Source organism: Lissotriton vulgaris, chromosome 7, assembly GCF_964263255.1.
Source record: "Lissotriton vulgaris chromosome 7, aLisVul1.2, whole genome shotgun sequence".
NCBI lineage: Eukaryota > Metazoa > Chordata > Amphibia > Caudata > Salamandridae > Lissotriton > Lissotriton vulgaris.
In genome coordinates, this window is record NC_141695.1 from 1065969313 (window position 1) to 1065994277 (window position 24965).

The 24965-nt window shown below is 42.2% G+C and overlaps 1 protein-coding gene across 2 annotated transcripts in view; it reads left to right on the top strand.

Annotated features, from left to right (window-relative positions):
* The window catches only part of SMAD5 (SMAD family member 5), a 100118-nt gene extending 75711 nt beyond the window's left edge, over positions 1 to 24407 (top strand). For both annotated transcript variants that reach the window (XM_086931519.1, XM_086931520.1), the window contains exons 5-7: positions 1622 to 1843; positions 17160 to 17416; positions 22824 to 24407. In XM_086931519.1, the coding sequence (XP_086787645.1) occupies positions 1622 to 1843; positions 17160 to 17416; positions 22824 to 22967 (623 nt within the window). In that variant the 3' untranslated portion in view covers positions 22968 to 24407. The remainder of the gene's footprint in view (positions 1 to 1621; positions 1844 to 17159; positions 17417 to 22823) is intronic.
* Positions 24408 to 24965: the final 558 nt, after the last annotated feature.

Genomic DNA, 24965 nt, shown 5'->3' on the forward strand with positions numbered 1-24965 from the left:
ACTCATTCAGTGTGTGGCCGGCCTTCTGGTGGCTTATTAATATGGATCAAAACTACTCTGAGGGAGCAAACGAGAGCGATCTTAGTTCAGTCCCCAGATATGCTGGTGTTAGAGGTTGCTGAGCCTGGTTGAAGTCCTAGCTATTTATTAATGTTTATAGCAGACCCACTCCTTTTAGATATCTTCCCCAATCTTAAGAGATTATGGATAGCTTTAATAATCGTTATACTAAGTCACACATCATTATCACTGAAGGTCATTTTAATGGTACATTTGAGCCTAGTGCATCCTTTTAAGAACTAATAGGTGAAGAGGATTCTCTTCTGAGCATTCCCCACTATTGAGGGACCACCTATTGCTCAATTATCTGCTGCAGCCCTGCAAGTTACCAGTATTTGCTTGTCGCATGGTCTGACGGCTTGCAATGGCCACTCAAAATCCGATGTCTAACTGTCCTCCACTTTCCCCAATGTTAATTATAGGAGTAGAATTAGCTTCCCCCTAAAAGTCTAACTCCAAAGTCTAAACCCAAACCATCATTAGTACCTTTAAAAAGTAGTAAAATAGCTATTATTTGAAGCACTTTGTCCCCATTAATTGCCCCTTTACCAGCTCCTCAGTGGGTGATAGAATGGTATTGTCTGATTGTATTTGTGGCATTTTCTAAGGACACATTGGCCCTTCAGTATGGGAGCTTGCCAATATTGTATTATTCCATACTGCAGTCTCTAAGCAAGCAACAATTAACAATGAAAAAAAGCAATATTCCCAAGAGGTATATGTTCATACAGAAACACCTTGCTTTGTACAACAAAGTCCACTCAACACCAAAACTAAGGGCTTTATTGTGAATGCGGTCGGTCAGACTGCCATCATTTTGTGCAGGAACCGTCCTGCAAAGAGTCGGCAGTCCTGGCAGCCCTATTAGTATACGTCCGCCATGCAAGCGGTCATAAAATGCTTTTCCCTACTGGAGCTTGTGTTGCAGCCCAGGAAAAGGGCACAAGCCGCAGGAGAAAAAGACACTTTGTGCACATCCATGCACTGTGTGCTAGGCAACATCTGGGGCCTGGCACATGGTGCATGGATGTGTGGGGAAGGCCACTTAGCATTGGCCATTGGCCCCTAAAGTCCCTTTCCATCTGCCTATTCATGGCGGTGGGACCACCATGAAAGAGCAGTCGGAAAGGGATTTGCTAAGACCTACAGTAGTGCAGGCACCGCCTCCATTGTAGGGTTAGGAATCCGACCGCTATCTCGTCAGGATCTGTCTTAGGCGGCGGTCCTACCCCCCGGCCTCTGCGGGTTGACTGCCTGCATTGTAATGCAGCGATAGGACCAATGTCCTGGATGGTGGGCGGACGGACCTCCACGACGGCCTGTCCGCCATTGTAATGAGGGCCTAAGTTTGTTCTTTTTAAAACTGCGAAATATATATTTTTTTAAAGGTTAATCGCTATACCCCAAACTAAGTAAGAATGAGTGTGCTAATATTTTACAGCATTACAATTGATTGTGTTATTGTAAATATTTCAAAATGTAACCTTATTTTGAGAGAGCATAACGTAGTCTCAGTATTCTTCTAACCCCTTTTAACATTATGAATGTTATTTGCTTTTAGATGTTCAACCTGTTTCTTATGAAGAACCAAAGCACTGGTGTTCAATTATGTACTATGAATTAAATAACCGTGTTGGGGTGGCTTTCTATGCTTCTTCAACCAGTGTCCTAGTAGACGGTTTTACTGATCCAACAAATAATAACAACAGGTTCTGCTTGGGGTTGCTGTCAAATGTTAATCGCAACTCAACCATTGAGAACACCAGACGTCACATTGGAAAAGGTATTTTTCTTTTTCATTTTTTTTTGTATTTGTTTATATTTTATTATTTAACCCTTTAATTGGTGCCGTCGGCCAACGGTCGTCACGAGCGCTACCTCCCCAGTGCTGCGCACGACCGTTGGCCGACAGGCCAGCATTCGTTCTCCGAACGTTCAGCACTGGGCACTGAACGTTCGACGCTGGGAACGGGTTAAAAACACATCTTTTAGTATGTTTTATTCAAATGTATTGCGTAGGCATAGTATTAAGTCAAATTAGCCTTTAGAAAAATACTATTTTTTTAAATTGAAATGTGCTTTATTGATCCCATTTATGTAGGAGTACATTTTTCTCTTTACAATATTTATTTAAAATCAATTCTTAGTTTCACTGGAACAGACTAATGTCCGTATAATACAGAAAAGTTTTTTACATTTCAAATTGTGTTTTTTATTACCTTTTTTTAATTGGCTGAACTGGTCCATCAGAAGTAGATAGTTGGGATAGTCTTTTTGGGCAGTTAAAGTTCAGGTATACTTTATAGTGGCGAATATTTGGAGAACTTTTAGTCCATTAAAAATGGCATTTAGGGGCCAGAGACACAATGACTCCTACTGTATTAGCTCTAGTGGAAACAATAGGCATTTCTAAGGCTGTTGATGTTGCAGTGTCTATTTGTATCTTCGTATATTCCATAAAAATGTGGATTAAGTGCTGTCAATTGTTAACAAATGCCAGTATCTGTGTAGAATATTATAAACTGACTGACTCTGTCTACTGTATGGTGTTATTAGAGATGTCTTGTTTTCTTGTTGTTTAACTTTGCTTTTTGTCCTGGGTAATTTGTTACATTCTCTGTTTCTAATATGATACCTAGGTGCAATTTGTATTTTTGTTTTATATAGTGCGAACTTGACCTGAAGGTATCCGAGTGCTTTACATGAGCACCAGTTACGTTGCAGATGGACACATTCATATTTTTTTGGTAGGCACGGGGAGATTACGCGATTTGCCCAGAATCACAGGATGTTGAGCTTCCCTGCCAAGACTCTAACCCAGTTCCCCAGTTTTGAGTTCGACCTATGTAGCCATTAGGCCACATCCTCTCCCCTCATTGCTGCAATTACATGTTAAACAGGCAATTTCTCCTAGAATTATGGCTCTTGTAAGTGAACTAGGGTGTGCAATGGCGGCATGTAAAATTGAATTACATGCCGCCGGTTTCCTAAATACCCTGCATGCTATATTTTCACCCTCCACATATAATTCAACATCTAGGAAGTCAATACGTTCCTTACTGAAATTATGAGTAAAATAAATATTGTAAGAGTTGGTGTTAAGATAACCAATACATTTCTGTAACTGATGGGTTCTACCCATTCATATCATGAAAACTTTGTGTATGCGAACAAGCCCCAGTATAGAATGTTATGTGGAATCAGAAAGAAATGGGTCCAGATATTTACTAGCCCATGTAAGAATCGCAAAGAAGAACTTTTTAATCCATCCTTTGGGTTTGTTTGTACCAAAGACTTTTATGTTATGCTGTTATCTAAGAAGACCAACAATATAATTTCAAGCTACATGGGAGTGTGCTCTATTAGTGTTTCATCCCTTAGGATTGGAAATGTTGTTTTCCTAGGAGTCCGTTTTCTTTCGGAGTGCATGTGTATAGAGAACACATAGGTGACAAAAGTGATCAAACACTAATAAGGCAGCAATAAAGTAAATCAGGCAACTTACCTTTGATCAGTGTAGTAACCACCATAATGAGGTTATGGCCCAATTTAATATAATCCTGCACCATGGTTCATAATCACTGTGGACCAGATGTACAAAGCATTTCTACGGTCGCAAACAGCCCGAATTGGGCTGTTTGCGACCGGAAAAATGCTTTTTCTGATGACCATAATGCAATTCTGTAATTTGTTCCAAATTGCAATTTACATTTGCGATTCGGTATTTGGAAGGGGCGTGTTTTGGGCGTCTGTTCCAAATACCAAATTGATTGTGTATTACTGATCTTGGGTCAAATTCCAGTCCCAAAACAGTAATTCTGTACCACTGTTTAAAAATTATTTATAACCAATTCAAAAATGTACAGGGATACCTTTGGGACCCCTGCCCCATTGTGAATCTTAACAAAATATTTTTAAGAGCAGGCAGTGGTCCCACGGACCACTGCCTTCTCTTAAAAGCCCGTTGTCCGTTTATTTAAAAGCAATCACAGACACTGACCCCAGCAGTCCGCCATGCATGTCATGGCACCGAATCCTACTGGGTTGCAAATTGAGATCTATCTCCTTCATATGCATAGGGTAGGGCTATCTGCGAACCATTAGGAATCACTAAGGAAACTCAAGAGTTTCATACATTAAGACTAGCAATTGTGATTTATAGCAAATCGCAGTTAGGAAATTGCTGTTTCTAATCTTCGTACTCCTGACCCTATGTTCCCACCTTTATTATTCTATACAGTACCTGAGTCACTGCTCTGTAACATATATCTATATTGTTAGATGATGTTAGTGGAGTAAAGGTGGATTTCGGCCTTAAACCGCTATCAATGTTGATGTTGGGTGTAATGTTCATCAGTTTTAACAAATCTAACATGAATGGGGTAGGTTTTTCTATGCCATCCAGGGTAGTAAATGTTAGTAAGGTATAAATGACACTGATCGACCTGTTCATTGTATAAGTGTGTGTTAACAGTGATTTATTGCCCTGCATCGTTCATTGAAAAACTTTTTCAATTAGATCTTTCGAATAATACTATATGTAATTGACTAACTTCAGCAATAGAAGTAGGACAAGAACTGAGTCCTTTATGTAGCACATTTAATTGGTCATTACCCAAACTGAAATCAGACAAATTAATAATAGCTATGTTGTTGGATGTCAAATTTGTTTCATTAGAACTCTAAAAGTAGGTCAGGGGGGTAGCTAACCATCATGGCCGCAAGGATGTGATTGTGCTCGGCTCCCGCACCGGAGTCCTGCTAGAGTACACTGGCCGGCGTCCAAACTCGCCCCAATGTCGAGGGCACCATAGAGATTGGGCGCCCAACCAACAGAGACCACCCTGGGACACTGATATAAGTGGGGGATAACCCTTGCCAGCAAGGATGGAAAGGAACGGTAGAGTGGCCGTCCAGTGAGCATAGCGGACGGGCAATGCAGCTGCTAGATCCGCTCAGCTCCCGTGAGCAAGATCTTACCTGGCAGCTGGCGAATTAAAGGCTGCGGAGACGGCCCCCCTTGTGCCGCGTAGACCAACTGACTGCTGGGCGACAACACAGCGGCAGCGGCTCGAGGGAACTGCGACCGGGCCATCACAAAATGGCGGCCTCCCCTGAGATGCGATCCCGGGGATGGGGGAGCTCCCCGGAGGAGCGGAGCGCACCTGACGGCAGAAGGAGAGAAATTAGCAAGAGATCGGGCTCACGAGACGGCGGCCAATGCAGGAGTGAACCAGTGAGCAAATTTCGTCCATATTGAGCCTTGGTGAGAACAACTCCCACCCCCCCTGAAATGGGATAGCAACTTAGCGCAGAGATACAGTGTTCCCCTCCAACAGAGACATTAGACTACTTGGAGGGTTACTGTTGGATCCTTGGGTGCGCTAAAAGAATTGGAGTAGGAGCTGCCTGGCCCCATGCCTGACCCAAGGATGGCGACTATGATCTTAGACCCCAGCATGTGGTGAGAATACTGTTTGCCTCTGTGCTCCATACCTAACTGGGCAATCCGCTTGCTGAAGTGTTCCGGGGATCCAGGGGGCTCACTGAGAAGAAAGGGGGAGGCTGAGCTCTGGGGTCCTCACAGCTACTTACACGACGATATGGCCCATCCTCGCCAGATCGGGAGACGCGTGCACGAAGGGGAGAAGTGCTGGGCTTGGATCTGTCCATATGCCTCCCAAAAAAGTGCAGCCCAACTAGTCTCCAGTTACTTTGGGACCTCAAGCACAGGAGAAAGCCAGGAGTCTGAGCGCAATCAGGAGATGGGAGGGATGGCGCAGGAGATGGGAGTAATGGCGCTCACGCGTCAAGATCTCCTGGCAACGCTTCGAGACTTTAAGAGAGAACTACGAGGAAATATTAAAACCTACATAAGCGCCTCCTTCGACGCTTCAAATCCGAGATGGGAGCTAAACTTAGCGATCTCTGGGCCGATGCGGAATCCGTCGGAAATCGCACCCTTGACCTCAAGGCGAAATGCCAGGACCTAGAAGAGCATCTCCAACCACTAGAAGAAGGATCAGAGGCCCTTGCAGCTCAGTTGAACTCCACGCTTCTTAAATACGAAGATTTGGAAAACAGCTCATGATGGGAGAATATAAGTGTGTGTTTCTTGGAGGAGGGTCGAGAAGGAGCAGATCTAGTCAAGTACATGGTGGTCCTGTTCTCCAGCATCGTTGGCAAGGGATCTTAAGCCATTCAGCTGGAGCGTGTGCATAGGGTGGGCCCAATACAACAGGGAAAGAATCAATGCCCAAAGGATGTATTGGCCAAATTCGCCCCCTTTAAAACTAAGGAATTGGTGCTCCAGGGGGGGGGGGGGGTCTTGTGCGCTTTTCCAAGATATCGCTCAGTCCACGCTGATGCGGCACCTGCAATTTCGCCTGATCACGACCGCTTAGAGAGAGTGCGAAATCAAATATAGATGGACATACCCATTTGGCCTTGCCTTATCACTAAACAACAAACACCACCACTTTTCTGAGGTCGAGGGAGCAGCAATCTTGCTGGGGCTGAGAAGAGCTTCGCCGCAAAGAGATCCGCCGCCAAAAGAAGCCTCCGCTGGAGCACGTCTGGGCAGCGGAGCCCCTGGAACCTGGCAGAGGTCTACTGGATCTACCAAGAAGATGTCGTAAGATTAGTGCGCAAACATCATTCGCTTTACCCTGTTCTTCAAGAAGGTATATCCTCCTGAACGGTGCATTGTCAACTGGTATCCAACCGTGAGACGCCTGGTGGCCCTCGAAATGGTGTCCGCTGTGGTCGGGGGCTGTCCCTCCCCTCGGCCATCTTTGGTGTCTGGAGGGGGGAGCTCATCAAGATGCTCTGCCAATCCAGAGCGTGCCAGCTGCCTTGATTTAATTCGGAAGCCTCCCAGGAATACGGTCTCATTTGGAACTCTTGCAGGGCCCTGGGTACGGGCTTGGTCCTGCCCCAGTAGCCGACTGAAGATACAGTCCATTGGGACTATGTGGAATTTCACAGTATATTTGTTAGTGTTTTTACCCTGTTCTCACATGTTTTACCCAGGGGATGCTGTCTAAAGGTGATGAGAGTAGGGGGGCCCACATATTGCATGACCGGACGTGAACGGAGGGATGGGGGTTAAACTTGTCTTGTGGAATGTTAGGGGTCTTAACTCCCCTAACAAAAGACAGCACTTTTGGAAATTTCTGGGGGATCAGGGTCTGCAGGTAGTGGTGGTGCAGGAGTCCCATCCAAAAAAAGAAGAGCACAGGTTAAAACATAGACATTACCCCTTGTCTTATCAGGCCGTTTGTCCCAAAAAGCAGAGTGGCGTTGCCCTCTTGTTTCACTCCTTTGCCCCTTTACTACACAAGTCTATGAAATGCGACTGGGAGGGGAGATTTATCATGGTTAAGGGGCTACTACTGGGCAGGACCTGCACAATAGCTTAGGTATAGGCTCCTAATGCAGGTCATGCAGACTTTGACGCTTCCTTTCTGGAATCCATAGCGAAATTTGCATCTGGAGACATGCTCATCATGGGGGATTTCAACCTAATCTGTGACCCGCACACACACACAACACACACAAAGAGCTGATGGTGGGGTGTTGAACAGGACACTGGAATAGTCACTACAACAACTGGGTTTATTTGAAATCTGGAGGTCCCTTAACCCTACTACGAGGGACTTAACTTTCTTCTCACACGCCCACAGGTCGTATTCGAGAATTGATCACATTTTTATCAGCCACTGCCTTTTGCATGCGGCCACTGCTTCCCCCTTCCTCCCTATGGCTATTTCAGACCACGCTCCTTTGACTTGCATCTTAAATTGGCCGGCCCAAAGATCCAAATTATCCAGATGGTATTTCCCAGAGGTGTTATGTTGGGCTAGACTACATAGGGACGACCTCCGCAAAGCAATTGGGGATTTTTTCCTGCTAAACGATCCTACGGACACATCACCAGCAAACAAATGGGACTCATTCAAGGCACACATAAGGGGCCACTGCATTTCCCTAGCAACCTCCCTCAGAAGACTCCAGACCAAGGAGCGTTTAGACTTGAAGCAGGAGCTACTCAAGGCGGAAAGAACACAAAAGGACACACCCTTCCCTTAGAACTGTCACGGCTCTCAGAGGGAAACTTAACGCCATTTACACTAATAGGGCCAAGAAGACGATTGTGAGACTCCAAGCCTGTGGGTATGAGGGGAAGGACACGGTAGGCCCACTCCTACCAAAACAACTGCGAGTCCAACAAGAGATAGCCTATGCGAAACAAATTACCGACGAGAATGGGGCAACCCACACTGGCAAAGAGGGGAAAGCCAGGGTGTTCCATGATTTTTATCGCACATTGTACCAAGCCGAGCCTCTCTGGGAGGCAGACCAATCACAATACTTAGACACTTTAGACCTCCCCAAGGTCCCGGCTGTAGTCAACGAGAACTTGGGCTGCGCTATCTCTACTGAGGAAATGCAAGCTGCCATTGACTCCCTAAAGAGACATAAGGCACTTGGCCCGATGGGTTCACAGCGCAATTTTACAACACCTTTTCGGCCAAGCTGACCCTCCGCTTACTGCACTATTTAACGCTATTGCCTCAAACCAAGCGGTGTCCCAGACCATGGGAGAAGCTCTAATCTCCGTCATCCCGAAAGCGGGAAAAGAGCCACTAAAATGCTCTTCTTGCAGACCCATTGCCCTTCTCAATTTAGACGCAAAGCTCTACTCCAAAGTATTGGCCGCTAGACTTGAGAAAATTCTCCCCGATCTCATGCATCCCAATCAATCAGGGTTTATTAAAGGGCACCAGACCCATGACAACCTCCGTAACATATTCCACCTCATAGATGAGGCCCAGAAGAAAAGAATCCCAGCAGCCTTGCTCTCACTGGACGCAGAGAAGGACTTTGATGAAGTTGATTGGGCTTATCGATTTAGATTCTGTGAAGCCTTCATAGGGATGATCCAATCCACTTTTAGTGCCCCTAGATCCAAGGTCCTGGTGAACGGGGTGGCCTCTGACTTTTTTAACCTAGCCAGGGGAACCAGACAGGGTTGCCCCTTGTCCCCGATGCTCTTTGCCTTCAGCATCGAACCTCTCGCGGCAAGGGTGAGGGCCAACCCGGGTATCAGTGGAATTCGATTAGGAACAAACAATCACAAAAAAGCCCTGTTTGCGGAAGACTTCATTTTGCCTCTCACCAGCCATGCTACCTCCCTCCTTGAGATTAGTCAGGAACTGGAACACTTTGAAGGAGTGTCTGGTTTTAAGGTCAATCCTTCAAAATCGTTCATACTAAACCTTACTTTACCTCCTGAGACCCAGAAACTATTGGAGGAGATGTCTCCATTCAAGTGGGCCTGTAAAGCCATCACATATTTAGGAGTTCAAATTACCCCCAAAGCTGAGTGATCTATACAGAATCAATTCCACCCCCCTGCTTAAACAGCTTGCCACTGATTTTAATAAATGGAGTGCGTCCTATATCTTCTGGATCAGTAGGATAAAAACTATAAAGATGAACGTACTACCCCGCCTCCTCTACCTCTTCCAGAGGATTCCTATCCCACCAGACAGGAGTCTCTTTAGCAAATTAACATCTATGATTATAAAGTTCATCTTGCAGGGACAGCAAACGCTGCTCTCTTACTGCCTTTTAACGAGGCCACGCACTAAAGGGGGCATCGCCCTCCCGAAGTTTTTTAAACTACCATTGTGCCGCTTAACTATGGGTCCTGACTGAATGGTCACTGAGAGAGTTGGAAAAATTGTGGCTCCATGTAGACAGACAGGTGATGGGTAGAACTATATGAGACTTGCCCTGGAGACAAAAATCAGACGGATCCGCCAATGCCTACCTGAGTAGTCCTACCTCAACAGCCCTACAGGTATGGTATACGGTGACCAAAACTTTGCCACTGACCACTTTCCCATTCACTTTAGCGCGGCCTTCCCTCTAGCACTACACGAAGGTCCCTTTGGAGAGAAGGTGGCTGCATTATGATCCTGGACCTTTTCCAGGGAGATAAAATACGCCCTTTCGCAGACTGCATGGCTCGCTTGCAGCTCCCACAGACTGAACTCTACCACTACATACAACTAATGCACTGGGTCCAACAACCACTATACCACCAGCAGCCACGAGGAAACCACTCCCGCTTGAAACATTTGTTAGATCCGGCACCACTGGGAGAGGGTGCTTTTCTTTTCTATATACAGTCCTGCTCAGTCTGACTCCACAACGTCACAGAACATTTTGGGAGGGCATGTTATCATCACCGCCTTCGGAGAAGCAATGGGACACCCTATATAAGGATATAGCGAAATTCAATCACTCCATGTATCTGAGAGAATCCCACTATAAAACATTATACATCTGGTATTTTCATCCAAACAAATTACATTCAGTCTTTTCTGGCACGTCTGACTGGTGCTGGCGTGGGTGCGGCCTCCTGGGGGACTTTCAACATATATGGTGGGATTGCCCGGCCATACAGACCTTCTGGAAAGAGATTTTGTCCCAAATCATGCTCATCCTGGGGTACCAGATTGTTGACTCTAAGGAACACATCCTACTAGATGTCTGTGACCCATTGCTCAAGTACCAGACTTAGGGCTATAGGCCCATCACATCATGTGGCTTTGCCTGTAGCAGCCATCTGGCTGCAGCCTGGAATAAGCCTGAGGCTCCCTCACTCAATGGCATGCCTGTTCGTGGCGTGCACTGGCTCTAGAACGCCTGTCAGACATAGCTGAAGATTCCGGCAAGAGCTTAGACTATATTTGCGGCCCTTTAGTGGGCTACCTCTGGGAGGGTCTTCCCCCTGTTTGCTTGCAGCCCGATATTAAGGGTGTTGCATCTCTTCATGATTTAGCTGTGGTCCCCTTCCTCCCGAGGTTGGATCCTCTGGGATTCTTGCCTTAGCTGTGGATCCCCCGTGCTGGTTACGGGGGGCTCCAACTCGAGCCCCCCCACACACACATCAGTACACTTCTTTGTGAGGCTTCTTGGGTACGATTGTTAATGGTTCTTTTTATTTAATTTTTTCCTTTTCTCTTTTCCTTTGCTGTTTTCATGATACTTTATTTACCCATTTGGGTGCTAGTTGTTTAATAACGAAAGCGTTCAACCATTCCAGAAGCCTTTAAAGGGGGCTTTGTGCTTGTTCTACAGTGCGGGTAATGGGGTGTTTTTTCTGGAATAGTGCAAAGCTCTCTTTTCAGAGTCGGCTCAGAGGAGTCGTTCATAATGTAATGTGAAACTGGGACTATATACTAGCTAGCTAAAGACTGGACTGTGCACCTGTGAAGAAAAATCATGCACGGTTTGTAATCTGTGACTAAAACTCAATAAACAGAATTTGATAAATGCAGGTCAGAATAATTCTAAATTCTTCTGATTTCTCAGTGCTTATCTGGTGACCCCACCCAACCCCCCTTTTAAATTGACCCCGGTACCTACATGGAATGTTTCTGCTTCCACTAAGAACAAGAGGCTGAGTTTCCTCCTAATCATTCCTGCTTGTTGAAGAACCCTCACTGATGTCTCTGGCTAAATTGATAAATCGGAATCGCATACAGACCGATCTGTGAGAGTAGCTGTCCGTCTGTCCAAAGAACCTCCAATTTTTATATTATCAAATTTATCAGCATCAGTATATACTCTTGCATTATTGTAATCATTGTCCTCTCTCTTTATTTTGCGTAGTTTCTTATCCTTGATGTATAATAGATGAGACATCCTCAAGGATTTAATCATTCTTATCTATTGCCTCTGGCAGCGCGAAATTTCGATCTCTTTTTTTCTATTTCACTATCACTTGCAACATATTGTCTCTGTGGCGTTCTGTGTGTTGTTTGAGGATGTCCATCATACCATAGGAAGAATTATTCAGCAACTGTTCCCATACCATCATTAAGTTATCCCCCAAATCATCCAATGTAGGGAAAATCACTGTGCTTAGTCCCCAAGGTATCTGCTTAATTTCAGAATACTTTTTTTTTTTTGTGTGAATATGTATAACCCTACCATTAGAGAGTGCGGATAGCCACAAATTATTCTAACCATACAATACGCAAAGGTAGCAATGGCTCAAAACAATCGCACATCACTTGAAGAATCCAGTGTTTGTAAGTCAATACTGCAGTCATTAGGTGGCTCGTAGTGTGCATTGAGTAACTTAAAGAGTGTCCAATATGTTGCTAGCCAGTAGGTGCCCCATGTGCCGTAAGTTACGGCCAAATTGCAACTATACCATAACACTGGAGCAATCTCAAACAGTAAAAGCAAAACTGGCACTCTTTTGCATGAATAGCCTTTCAAAAAATGTTTGTCGTCCTCCAGATGTTTATTCTTCAGGCTTCCAATTCTCAGCAATTCTACACAACTAGGAGCCTTTGTATTTCCAGTGTTCAGAACGTTTCTTACACTGATTAGCGGGCACGTGTTTCGTATGATACAGACTTTTATAAAGAATGTAAATAATTATAAAATAAATAATGAAAATAAACCTAGATGATGCAATCTTGCAGTATTGAAAGCCAGCTGACGATACCATTCAAGACCAATGAGTGAAATAGAACAAAAGATAAACCGAATATTGTGCACCCACAAAGTAGAAAGAAGAGGTCGTGTGGGTGCCTTTGTTTCTTTAGTGGTAGACAAATATTAAAAGATTAATGGCCAACATCACACTTATGTGGATCATGCTTAACATTTTGGGTGCCCAGCAATGCCTCCTAACACCAGTGTGTGTGTGTGTGTGTGTGTGTGTGCTGATGACGAGAAATCGTGGGTGGAGTGAGAAGTGTATGACCAGGCTGATACCTTAATCCCGTAGATGAATAACGAGTCTCTTTTCGAAATATTCAGTAATGGAATCAAAAACAAGAACCCTATATATGAATTAAGTTTAAGAGGAGAAATGTTAGTTCTTCTGGATTAAACGCCAGGTGTTCTGGCCTGTAGTAGTGACTAGCACCATCATGCCGAAGGTAACCCTGCATTGAGATATTTATTAAGCTCATAGAAAACTAGCAAAAATCATTTGACTACAAAGGGAATATGAAAACAAATGTGTTGAATCCACACACAATGTGTATTCTGCATGCTCTCAAGTATTTTTCTTTATTTAGCAAAAGGAGATGTTCAAGACGTGCTCTGTTTATAATTCTCTTGTATACAAGAGTAAGAGGCAGGGGTGTTCTTGAAGTATGAGTGGTTTACAAGTATGATGGTTTAACTTCATTTATGTGGTTCAGAAAGTGAACTTTCTTGAATATGTGCAAATACAATGTGTGCATTGCTGCATTAGCATATTCATGCCAGTTCCATTGGCTATGCCAGTGCATATTGTAGTTTTGCACTATAGTGCCTTTATAACAACAGGGGAATCAATTGTTTTGGTATGGAGGAAGTTCGAAGAAACATCAGTAATGCTTACTCTGGCAAAGAGTGCTTTGATTGGTTGAGATGCAGGGCAAAATGTTCCTCAGTGTAATAACTGCTTACAAAAATTGATAATGTACCATATTTGAAAAGGAGCTTCCCTCTTTGACTCATTTCAGTCTGCAACAGTTGAAAGTTTTACCATTTGAAGTTCTATGCCTTGGACTCTAAGGTTGTGGAAGGAATTGTCAAACTGATACCAAGTTAAGCTGAAGATCTATGCAGTGGGGAACGAAGTGCTATGCTTCTTTTATAGACCCTATTTTAAACCCCTACTACCAATGTTGGCACAGAAGTCTGCCTGATTATGGTAGCAGAAGGGCATAATTGGATCAAAGATAATTACTACAGCTACATTTTACTTCTAATTTCTTTCCCAGGCAATGTGCTAGAAATCCAAAGATAGATGGGTGGAATGCCAGCTATGCTGCAGGTACACCCCAATTTTGCAGCAGGCTGTGAAGCTGTGAGCAGGAATGGTCCTACAAGCTTAACTGAACAATTGTTGCCCTTCTCAAGAGGAATTGTTAAACTGTTTTGATAATATGTGCTTTTATTTTAATACATCATTCCCTTACACAGTGAGGGTAGGCCATAAGGTGGTGTTGCTTTGATGAATAGGGATTGCATCCAAACAGTTTCTCCAGTGACACCCGATCTGCAGCTATCAGCACTTATATGGTTGTCAGCAACAACAACAAAAAAAAGAGCGATGTACTGTTAGACCTCTCATCGTTAGGGTGGTCTTCCCCTAAACCTTTTGCTTGCTTACCCCTTCTTTTTGCTGACTCTTTTTGTTGGCCTTCGGACTCTGAGCACTTTACCACCGCTGACCAGTGCGAAAGTGCATGTGCTTCTCCTCTAAATATCGTAACATTGTGCATACACAAGTGACATATTCAGTTTACTTGTAAGTCCCTTGTAAAGTGGTATACCATATACCTAGGGCATGTAAATTAATGCTACTAGTGGGCCTTTCAGCCCTATCTTAGGCCTACAATTGCAGGGCCTGGTATTTATAACGACTTGCCAAGCCTTAAACTTTTATTTCACATAAGGTACCCTTAGGTATGCCCTAGGTAGCCCATAGTACAGGGTGGGACATGAACTGTTAAGTTTTGCAGTAATTTCCCTAGTAGTGACAGACACCTAAATTAGTTTTTTACTACTGTGAGGTCTACTCCTCACAGTAGTAACATTGGGAATTCCTTAATGTCATGTTAAGCTGTAGTTCCTGATCAGGAAGGTGAAGTTGATTCATGTTATGTATCTTTGGAATGGTAATGATGAATCCTCTTTAGTGGTAAAGTTGGATTTAAATTTACTATTATAGAAATAGCACTTTTAGAAAGCACAGATTATCGATGGAATGCTGAACAAATCAAGCATTCACCTCCCGTCAAAGATCTGGGTTAAAACCAATGTTATTTTGCTCGCCCTTCAAGTTTTGACTCAGCCATATGTAAATTAGGCTGGACCCTGCTCACATTGGGAGTAGTCCAGTCCAAACTGCCGGGCCAGGTCCTCCTTAGCCCCTTTGGTGCTCAAGGCGAGCTCAGCTCGTCATGAGGCACGGTGCTCGTGTGCTCATGACGAGCTGAGCTCGTCATGACCACACCCATTATCATTATGGCCCAGCACAGCAGAGGAGTATAATGAGCAGCCAAGGTGCTAGACCAGAAATAAGCATCCTGAGACCAGTTTCAGGGTCTCTCCCCTCATCAGCTAGGCTAGCTTGAAGCCAGTGGCATAGTGAGCATGGGACTCCCGTTTTTTAGTAAGTGGGCATTTCTCTGCTCTGTTTGCCTGCATCCTGTCTCCAATACATGTCTGGTGTGAGGGTGCTTTTGAGCTTTGATCTGCTGCCTTCTGATCTCTGTCCTGCTGAGGACAAGGGCTGGACCCATTGTTCTTGAACCCAGAGTGACTCCAAGGGCTTCCTTCCTATTCTGAAGTCTCAGGGACATCAAAGACTTCCTTCAACCATGCAAAAGTACCAGGACTCTGCTATCTGTGAGTCCTGCCCTGACAAGTGATGCCAATGCAGTCCGGCGCCCTTGAAAATGAGCTTCAAAATCGACGTAATGATGACTTTGCCCCAATGGGAACCGACACATTACCTTTCGATGTAGGAGCTGACCGATGACCTTGCTCCGACGAACTGTGCGGCACGACGATGACACATCGCCTGCAGAACCTGCAGTAGTCCTGTAGCTGGCCTGCCCTCCATCGCGGTCAGCGTGAACTTTGGATTTACTCTAGTACAGCGTGACCTCAAGTAACCCCTAAGATCTATTTGTTTTTAAGCACTACATTTTGATTTAATCCTTAAAAATTCAGAACTCTGTTTCTACTTATTGGCTTTTGATCGTTTTGGTCTTATTTTACTCCTAAAAATGTAATATATTTTTCTATCCCGGTGTGGAGTATTTTAGGGTGTTTTCATTGAGTTACACTGTGTGTGTGTGTGTGTGTGTGTGTGTGTGTGTGTATTGCACACATACTTTACACATTTCCTCTTTAGAGAAGCCTGACTGCTCTGTGCCACGCTACCAGAGGGTGAGCGCAGGTTATCTTTCACTGTGTATGTAGCTAACCCTGACTAGAATGGTGACTCTTGCTTGTACCAGGTGTATACTCGGACAACCTGAAACCCCATTTCTAACATTTACAAATTCATCTTGCCTTTGCCAGTCTATGCCCTAGCTGCATGACTGGTATATTAACCCAATATGCGCAGCAATGTAATCTTTGATAGGCCAGTTTAAACCTCATGTTCCTGACCCTCCCTGCTTAACAGTGCTGTTCTGCTTCTTTCAACTACTCGTCCTCTGTTACTAGCACCAATTTTCTCCAGATATTTTTTCCATTTTCCCTTTTCTATCTTCAAAATTCCTCTAAATGCACTTAATTTAGTTACCCCTTTTTATGTTTCCCACATTCCCCAGTCCTACTGTAATGTAAATATGTATACTTTGATTTACAGCTAAACTATCACCTATATCTGTATACTGTACCAGAGACGTTGCTCACCTAGTATTACCAGAAGCAAAATTATAAATGGTCATCGCCCAAACGTATGTAGCTTGATATTGTTGGTATTTTACCAGTGTTTTTTTTCAAAATGTTCACATTATTTGCACCCAGTATTACCACACAGTTTTTCTCCTTCGTGCATTTATGTCCTATTGTTTTATGTGTTACACACAAACATCTCTGTGGCCTTAAAGTGGATCATTTTGTAGTATAGGGATAGCTGCTACTAAGGAACACCTTAGTTATGCATGCGCGTTGGAAGAGCATCTAAATCTTTTTTCTTATATGTATTCCACTGAAGGTTGACTAAGAGGCAGATAATGAGCTTCAGCTGAATATTTTCAGTCACACATTCAAAGCAGAGCTCTTAAAGCTGATGTTTCTGAAATGTTGATTCAAGAAAGAAGAAAAAGCATTCATTATTGAAGCTGCTCTAATACAATAATACTGCTTTCTTTATTGCTTTGATAGTTTATTTTTTATGTTTTATTTGATGTTGAAAGTCTGCTATTCGGTTTTCAGCCAGGTGTACAACAAACACATGGTAATGGGTGTCCACTGATGCAGTATTATTATGCTAATTGTTGTGTTGTAACCTGCCATTAAATGCTTTAATACAATGTTGTGCCTTTAAGGTGTCCACCTTTATTATGTTGGAGGAGAGGTCTACGCGGAGTGCCTCAGTGACAGTAGCATATTTGTGCAAAGCAGGAACTGTAACTTTCATCATGGATTTCATCCTACGACTGTGTGCAAGATACCAAGCGGGTGCAGTCTAAAGATTTTCAACAACCAAGAGTTTGCTCAGCTTTTAGCTCAATCTGTCAATCATGGATTTGAAGCAGTCTATGAGCTCACCAAAATGTGCACAATCAGAATGAGCTTTGTAAAGGTAAATACATTGTTCTGTTGATTTTCATAACAAGGGCTAAAATGTGTTTATAGTCTCTAACATTAATTTGTCTTAATATTAACTGATAATGAAATTTACTTTGAATGAGACTATGTCCCCAGCCTTTCTTGTTGAATGACTCCTCACTGAATCGGTCATATCTAAGTACATGGTTGCTTCAAAATATTATATAAGCCTAAATATGTGGTAAAAACCTCCTAATTTGACTTCTTCACCTCAAAGTGAATCCTAACATGTGATATTTGTTGCGCCAAAATGTATAGGTTTTGCCATTTCACTGGGCATTTTTGCCTGATCTATTTTTCCATGTTTACCCCGCAGAATGTGTCAGTGAAAAGCTACTGTAGTTTGGTTATTGCAACTAAACTCAGTGCTGGACAAACTCTTCTTTGAGCAGGGATAGAAATGTATCCTGAATGCTGAATCAGAAAATTAGTGGCAGTCTATTACCAGAAGGACACAAGAATTGCTGCTCTCTAGCAATATGAACATTTTGAAATACTGCTTTTTGAGTTCTATGTTTTTCTAAATATATAGTATGCAAGTGGAGGCATAAATAAATTATTGGCCATGTATATATACATTACGAACACCTGCTTTTGACCTATCTGTCATTTACTTTCTGCAAATGTATTGTACATTTTGGATTGCTGAATCATTTGTACCAGAAAAGATGTGGCCCATACTTGGCAAACAAACAGTTTTATTGTTAGAGGGATACATTTAAAGGTATGTATAACCACCCATTAAATATTTGAGGAGCTGTACAAATATAGGAACATTAATTACATATTATACATTTGTAAAGTGTGGAGCTATGGTACAGTTTACTTCCAAGTTTGTGGAGTTTAGTTGTTGAAAGCCAAGACATGAGTCAGGGTCACAGTACCATTGATCCTTAAGTCACAGCAAATAGGTTCTTAAAGGCAATATTGGAAGAAGGGAGAGTAATGGTGGTTTATGGTGGTCAAAGTGTTGGATCTCTGCGTGACACAATGAAGTTTGGGGTGAGAAGGTTGTAGTAAGCAAAACGTAAGGCTTTTTGTGAGGTAAATTAAGGCAATACTGTGAATGCCTTTGAAGAGCAGGATAACTTGCCAACCTGAAGACGATAGGGTTGTGTGCCTCATGATATTGACGAGTGTTCAGGTGGCATTTGTGACTTTATTTGGGGGGAAAAGAACACTGGGGCAATCCAACCAGAAGGCTGTTTATAGTAGTCAACATTACTCATGACGTGTGTTGACTAAGGCTTTGGCTGTGTTAAAGAAAATGTGAAGGTGGATTTTATATATGGTTATTATTTAAGACTTTGCAGTTGTCACTGCAGAAGAGCTTAGGATATATTTTTAAAAAGTACTTCAAAGTTTTGGGCTGAGGGGGTAGAGTTAAGTTGTCAGAAACCAGTTGAAGGGAGCAGGCCGACAGAGGAGTAAATTGGAAGCTGGGAAATAGAATGTTTATCTGAGGATCCCTGACACCTGCATGGCTACTAGCATCCGCTGATGTGTTTTTTAGTGTCTGCATATCTAGGGCAAGCATCGTGTCCAACTTAAAAACTAATATAAATGCCAGTTCACGTACACTACCCCCGCTGCACACAGCCGAAGGATGTGCGCTGTGTGAGTTTGGTACAGGACAGGGCCGCAGGCCAGTCCTGCACCCAGCTCCCCTGTGAAGAGCCAAATGTTTTAGGCTGCAGCGGTTGACTTCCCGCAGTATTGCGTAAAGGGTCTGGCTCCCGCTGTGAACCTTCCCCTAGGGTAGGAAATTAAGTACATCATTAAAAAACACAATGAAATTCACTGAAAAAAAAAGTAAGAAGTTCTTGCTCAGACGCATAAACCCCTAAAGTTTACCTGGTATGGTTTTTTAAGTTGCATTTAGTGCATTAACAATGTGAGCAATGCACAAAACAACGATATGACAGTGGCACAGGAAAAAACCTATCCAGCAAAACTAAAATATGGTGGGGGGCGTTCTATATGGTTTGTGTTGTGTGCACTGTAAAACATGACTGGCGAATTTCACTGGTTTTACGGGTTTAAGCCAACACCATAACTTGTTTTAGTTTTTTTCTCAATGAAAATATATAATGGTCTGTCAACCTCCTTCTCACCATCCTCCAGAAAAAGAATATATAATACCTGCATCCTGCCACACCCCCAAAAATACTGAAAAAAATACCGGTCATCCTATTTACCCTCCCGTATCATCCTCTGATCCTCTGTCACAAGGCCAGGCTTTCTGCTCTCATCCTCTGAGCCTCTGTCTCTTTCCTAGCTCTAAACTAGGCATTCTGCTCTGCTAGAGCACACAGAGCCGCTGTTATGCTGACACCAACTCTTTCAGAGCCACTACCATACAGTGGAGAAATCACAGCTGCCCTGAGTCTGGAAAGACCCATGGTTAGCTTGCTAAATGCTGGTTGGTGGCTCAAAGTACCTCGCACAATCCTTTACTGCCTCCCTCAGATCTGTGGTGGTGTCCAGAGGGCTAAGTGAAGAATTCGAAAATTAATGTATAGTTTTTATGCCAGCATCATTGCATTCTTAATACATTGGCTGGTTCACACTGAATTGAGTGATACTGTGCAGGTAAATTGCACTATGACACCTGGGGGATTATGCATCTTCTGCCACCACTGGTGACGGATAACTGGTAGGTGAAGAGACAAACAGATACTGCACCATAGTTAAACCCTAGTATGGTTTTATTTAGAGCTTGAACAACTTGAAAATACATAAAAGCAGTGCACCTGTTCATAACATTGTTGAGCTCCAGGACACACTGATGCAAGACCACTAGTCAATTCCCTGACTTTCATAATGCCCCCTCCAAATGCTTCACTGCCCAAGTTCTCTTGAAGTAGAGGAAGAGCGCTTTCTGTATTTAATAATCTGCGCAGTAATTTATGAGATATCGCAATACTTTCCTCCTACTAACTGCTGTGTGTACTTTTTTCTCCCTTGTTCTTACTCCTTACTGTCTGAGGTATGTTGTTCCACTCTCCACTATGAAACTGTCTGCCATCTATTGCTTCCCTGGCCTCTTTTTACTTCAGGGTGCGGACGGTATCTGATTTGGACTTTTCTTCTGCTGTTTCACTGGTTACTCTTTAATATCTGTGGTACAGCCACTCATTGCAGTGTTCCAGAGGCCCTGATGACAGGGAAAATATGATTTCAAATTCTTCAAGCAAGAAAATAAAAAAAGCAAAGGCATTAGAAGTGTGACCTGCTAAGTGGTCAGTGGACAGTGACAACTTTAATGAAACACTGTGACTTCAGTGATGTAATGAGAATCTTTTAAATCATTTTTGAGCATTTCGTTTTTGCTCTCACCTGCGACAGCATATGCTCTGCAAGTGCTCTCACTTGTCAGAAATATTGTATACAACAAGGGGCTTGCAGCCTGCCCATTGCATAATATTTGTTGGCTTCATTGTTACTCCTAATTGCTGCCTTCTAATTAGCCAACACCTGGTGACTTTACTTCCTCTACTTGCGGCTGGAACATAGGCCATGTACTGATTGCTGTCCTTCCACTGATCGCTCTTTAATTGAGATCTTACTTCTTTTTATTTTTTCTCCTTCCCTATTGTCCTTGTTGAACCTCTTGTTATGTTATGTTATGTTAATGGGGGTTGCTTATATAGCGCACGGCTCCTCCGAGGAGTGTCCCGGCGCTTTCTGACCCACATCAGAGAAAAGGAGAAACAGAACATAACAAATTACTGATTATAGAGCCAAGTTTTCAAGGCCTTTCTGAAGGCAAGCAGATTGGAATTTGTAGGTATCTTGCCATTTGTAGGTATCTTTTACTATTCCACACACACTTTAAAGAAGCTCTTTTCTCGTTTGAAATGTCTGTTTATTGTGACAACCTATAATATCAGCTTTAAATAAGACATGGACATGGGTGCTGTTGCTTTCTTTATGAGATAGGATTTTTTGCTAAACTACATAATTTTGTTTTTCAAGCATGGGGAGTTTAACAGATTTGCTCACATTCACAGGGGTGTTGTGGCCAGATCTATCAAGCATTCGCAAAGCCAGTAGGTCCTGCCTTTGAGACTACTGGCGCTTCCATTACTTTTTTTTCCTGTTATACAGCACGGACATTACCCACTTTGCCAATAATGTGTATCCACGCTGTATAGAAGCATGGTGCTGTGCAAGATAGCAAAAAATAAATTATATTAAAAAAAAAAGACTGATGAATCCAGCAATAATGCACTTTAAAAAAAACAAATGTATTAGCCCTGGCTGCATCATAAGTTTTTTTTTAATTTGTTCTAGCCACATGCCAAGCATCAACGCTACTGTACAGCATGGCTAAAAAACATTGCCAAAGCTAATGTGTCTCATAGGCGAGACATACGTCTTTTGCCAAAGCTTGTTTCTGCTGCTGCTGGAGATTTACTGTAAAGAAGATGACATAATTGAGTCTCTAGTCGTGCAATAGAATCTGCTGTTGATCCCATATTTCAAGTACAATTATTCTATTCTTCTGTGCAAAATATTTGGTTCACCTAGATACTCCAATGAAAGTTCCACAGTTGTGTTGCTGTCTAGTTTTAAAACTGGAAGCCTAAGAGCTGTAGTGAGTCTCACCACGCCGCTTATTAGGAGCACATCATCACATAACGCGAACAATTATTATTCTGAAAAAAAAAATCCTGGCAAGGCAAAAGAACTTTAAACTAATATTGCGTTTGCAAGTTTTATTTAAGATCACATATACAATTTGATTGCCAAACATACAGTTGTTTGTATTTACATGAAACGTTTCTGCACCGATTTTACATAGATTACTTATTTTTTAAGGTTTTTTATATAGTATTTGCTAAACATAGAAACTGTGGCGGATCACCTTATGTAAGGATGGTTCATTTTGTTTACATAGTTACTGTTTTGACAAACCTTCCAGCTCCATGTTACTGTTTAGATTGCCTTTTTTTTATTACATTTTAAAAAGGAGGAGTGGAATGTAGACGTTAAACTCTACAGATATGGAAATTGTATTGTCATGGTATGGTGCATGCGTGGAAACTCTTTGTACTTAAGAGCTTTATTTGCAAAAATGTGATGTTGACAAACATTAATAATACCAGGAGCATCCCAGATTTGGTCTTTCACATGTTCTGGACGTCTCCTGATGTGCTACTGGGGTAATTCTCAGTCATTCTAAAAAGATCTGGTACCTCAATCAGCAAAGCTGTCAAGTTTTAATTATCACCTTCTGAAAAGCTTGCTGTCCCATCAAACAGAAAATGATCGTTATTGGAACACATCTTTGTTATAGGTATTTTCTTAGCGCTTGTTTGCTGTTGGCGTGGCTCTCTCAAGTTTATTTAAATTGTATTATATTGTATTTTTTTTAGGGCTGGGGAGCAGAATATCATCGACAAGATGTAACAAGTACACCATGCTGGATAGAAATTCATCTTCATGGCCCTCTACAGTGGTTGGATAAAGTACTCACGCAAATGGGCTCTCCACTTAACGCAATCACATCGGTTTCATAGTTTTTCGCGTAATGGACAACAACAAACTTTTTTTGATACAGATGTGCTTAATGTGGAACATTTAAATAACAGATATTCTGAACTACTTGAAATCTTGGATTCAGTTGTCTGTTCTCCCTTTGTGCTGACCAATTAATATGGTATGTCATTATCTTTTTTTTGTTAAATGGCAATGCATACTATTTGTGAAACACTGCAAAGACATTTACTTTTCAAACAAATAATTCGGAAACTCCTAGAAGAGTATCTTTCAAAACTATGTTTTAGTAGGTTTTGTCTAAACTCGAAAAGTATGTGCTTTTTTTTTAGTATTTAGGCCATGACAGCCAAATAGTGACAAGTATTTATCTTTTTACTCGCAAAAGCCTTAGTATTCTGTTTGCAAAAGTGGAGTACACCGAGTTGAGAGCATAGCTTATGCTAGCTTTATTTGACTAAGGTTTATGGAAAGGATATCAATATTAGTATTTGTAGTCTGTTACCATTTTGCTTTAAAGACCTATAGTGTGTTTTGTAAGCTTATTCACTTGCTGCCTATGTCAGTAATTACTGATTGGTTTCGACGCTTACACTTACGAACATTAGATATATTTTTATGTATTTTTTATGTTTACCCATTTGTTTTATAATAACATGTTACACCTTTTTGAACAGTACTTTAAAAACCTAGTTATGGTCTTTCCTCTAAACAATTGGAATGAGATCTTGCAAAGATTAACAAATCATCATAAACAATACCAAATTGCAGAAGACTAACAAGTTCTTCTGGGTGGGCCTAATCTTGAATATATAACCATTCAATCTTCATTGTAAGTTGCCATAATATATCGTGTTCTGGGAGCCTTGTGAAACATTTATGATGCCAGGCTTGGTGTTTAATTTTTGTTGCATAATTTTGGCATGACTTTTTGTTTTCAAGATCTCACATCATTTTTGTAGGTTTTACTACAACAATGTTGTTTGAAATTGTTCTTGTTTTCACCTTAAACCGATATATATGGGTTCCACCTTTCTCTTTGCCACAGTAGCGTGACTGTAGAATTGGAGAGCCTGTGTGCATCTAAATAAGGTGCAAAGTATGCACTGCTAGCAGCAAGTCTTATAAACCATACGTTTTTCGAAATTGAATGATAAACATGTCTGGAAGATGGAAAGCAAGTTAGTTTTCTCCTAATAAACGATGGTGCCATCTATAACCTTTAATAGCGAGACTTGTATAAAATTGGGCGATATTTTCAATAGCTGGCAGACTTGATAGCTTGTGTTGTGGTTCACAGTGGTTGTAGATGATCAGTTGTGTTCACCTTCTCTGGTCTTTGTCATAAATGCAATTGATTAAAGTGTTCATTTCCTGTAAGTCCGTAACCTTCCTTTGTAGAATAATACGAAAGGAAGAAATTGTCATTAAATAAAACAATCTTTGCAAGAATGAGCCAAAAAGTGACGAGTGGAAATGTTTGTATCAGGTCCACTCATGTGTAATGATTCTTAGCACCAATCCATTCCATCATATGTAGTTCTTCTATGCCATTACAATCCAGGAGCATCTGTTCAGCCAACATTTTTATGCCAGGTTTTTTCTGTACTGTAAGACAAGTGACTCCAGATGTGATTACACTTTATCAGTATGGAAATGTTTGAGCTCACATGAGGCTGATAAGTTTTAAGGAAAAATCTTCGTTTTGTTGTGTGCTCATCTAAAAACAGATAAGAGAACCAATACATAAAACAGATGACGGCACAAGAATGAGTGAGTGTCATGTAAATGGAGTTTGGTTAATGGCCAAAATTCCTAGGGGCTAAATGGTGTTACAGATCGGAGCAGGAGCGTGAGTTCATTGAGGGTGGCCAAGGTGGCTTTCAATTAGTCCAAGAATAGGTGCTTTTTTAGCTGCTTCCCAGTTGGTTATGAGGGAGGCATACACCCTCTACAGCATACAGCATGGAACAGTGGGTCAGCCACTGGTTAACTTCACTTTGAATGACTCCATTTTGTTC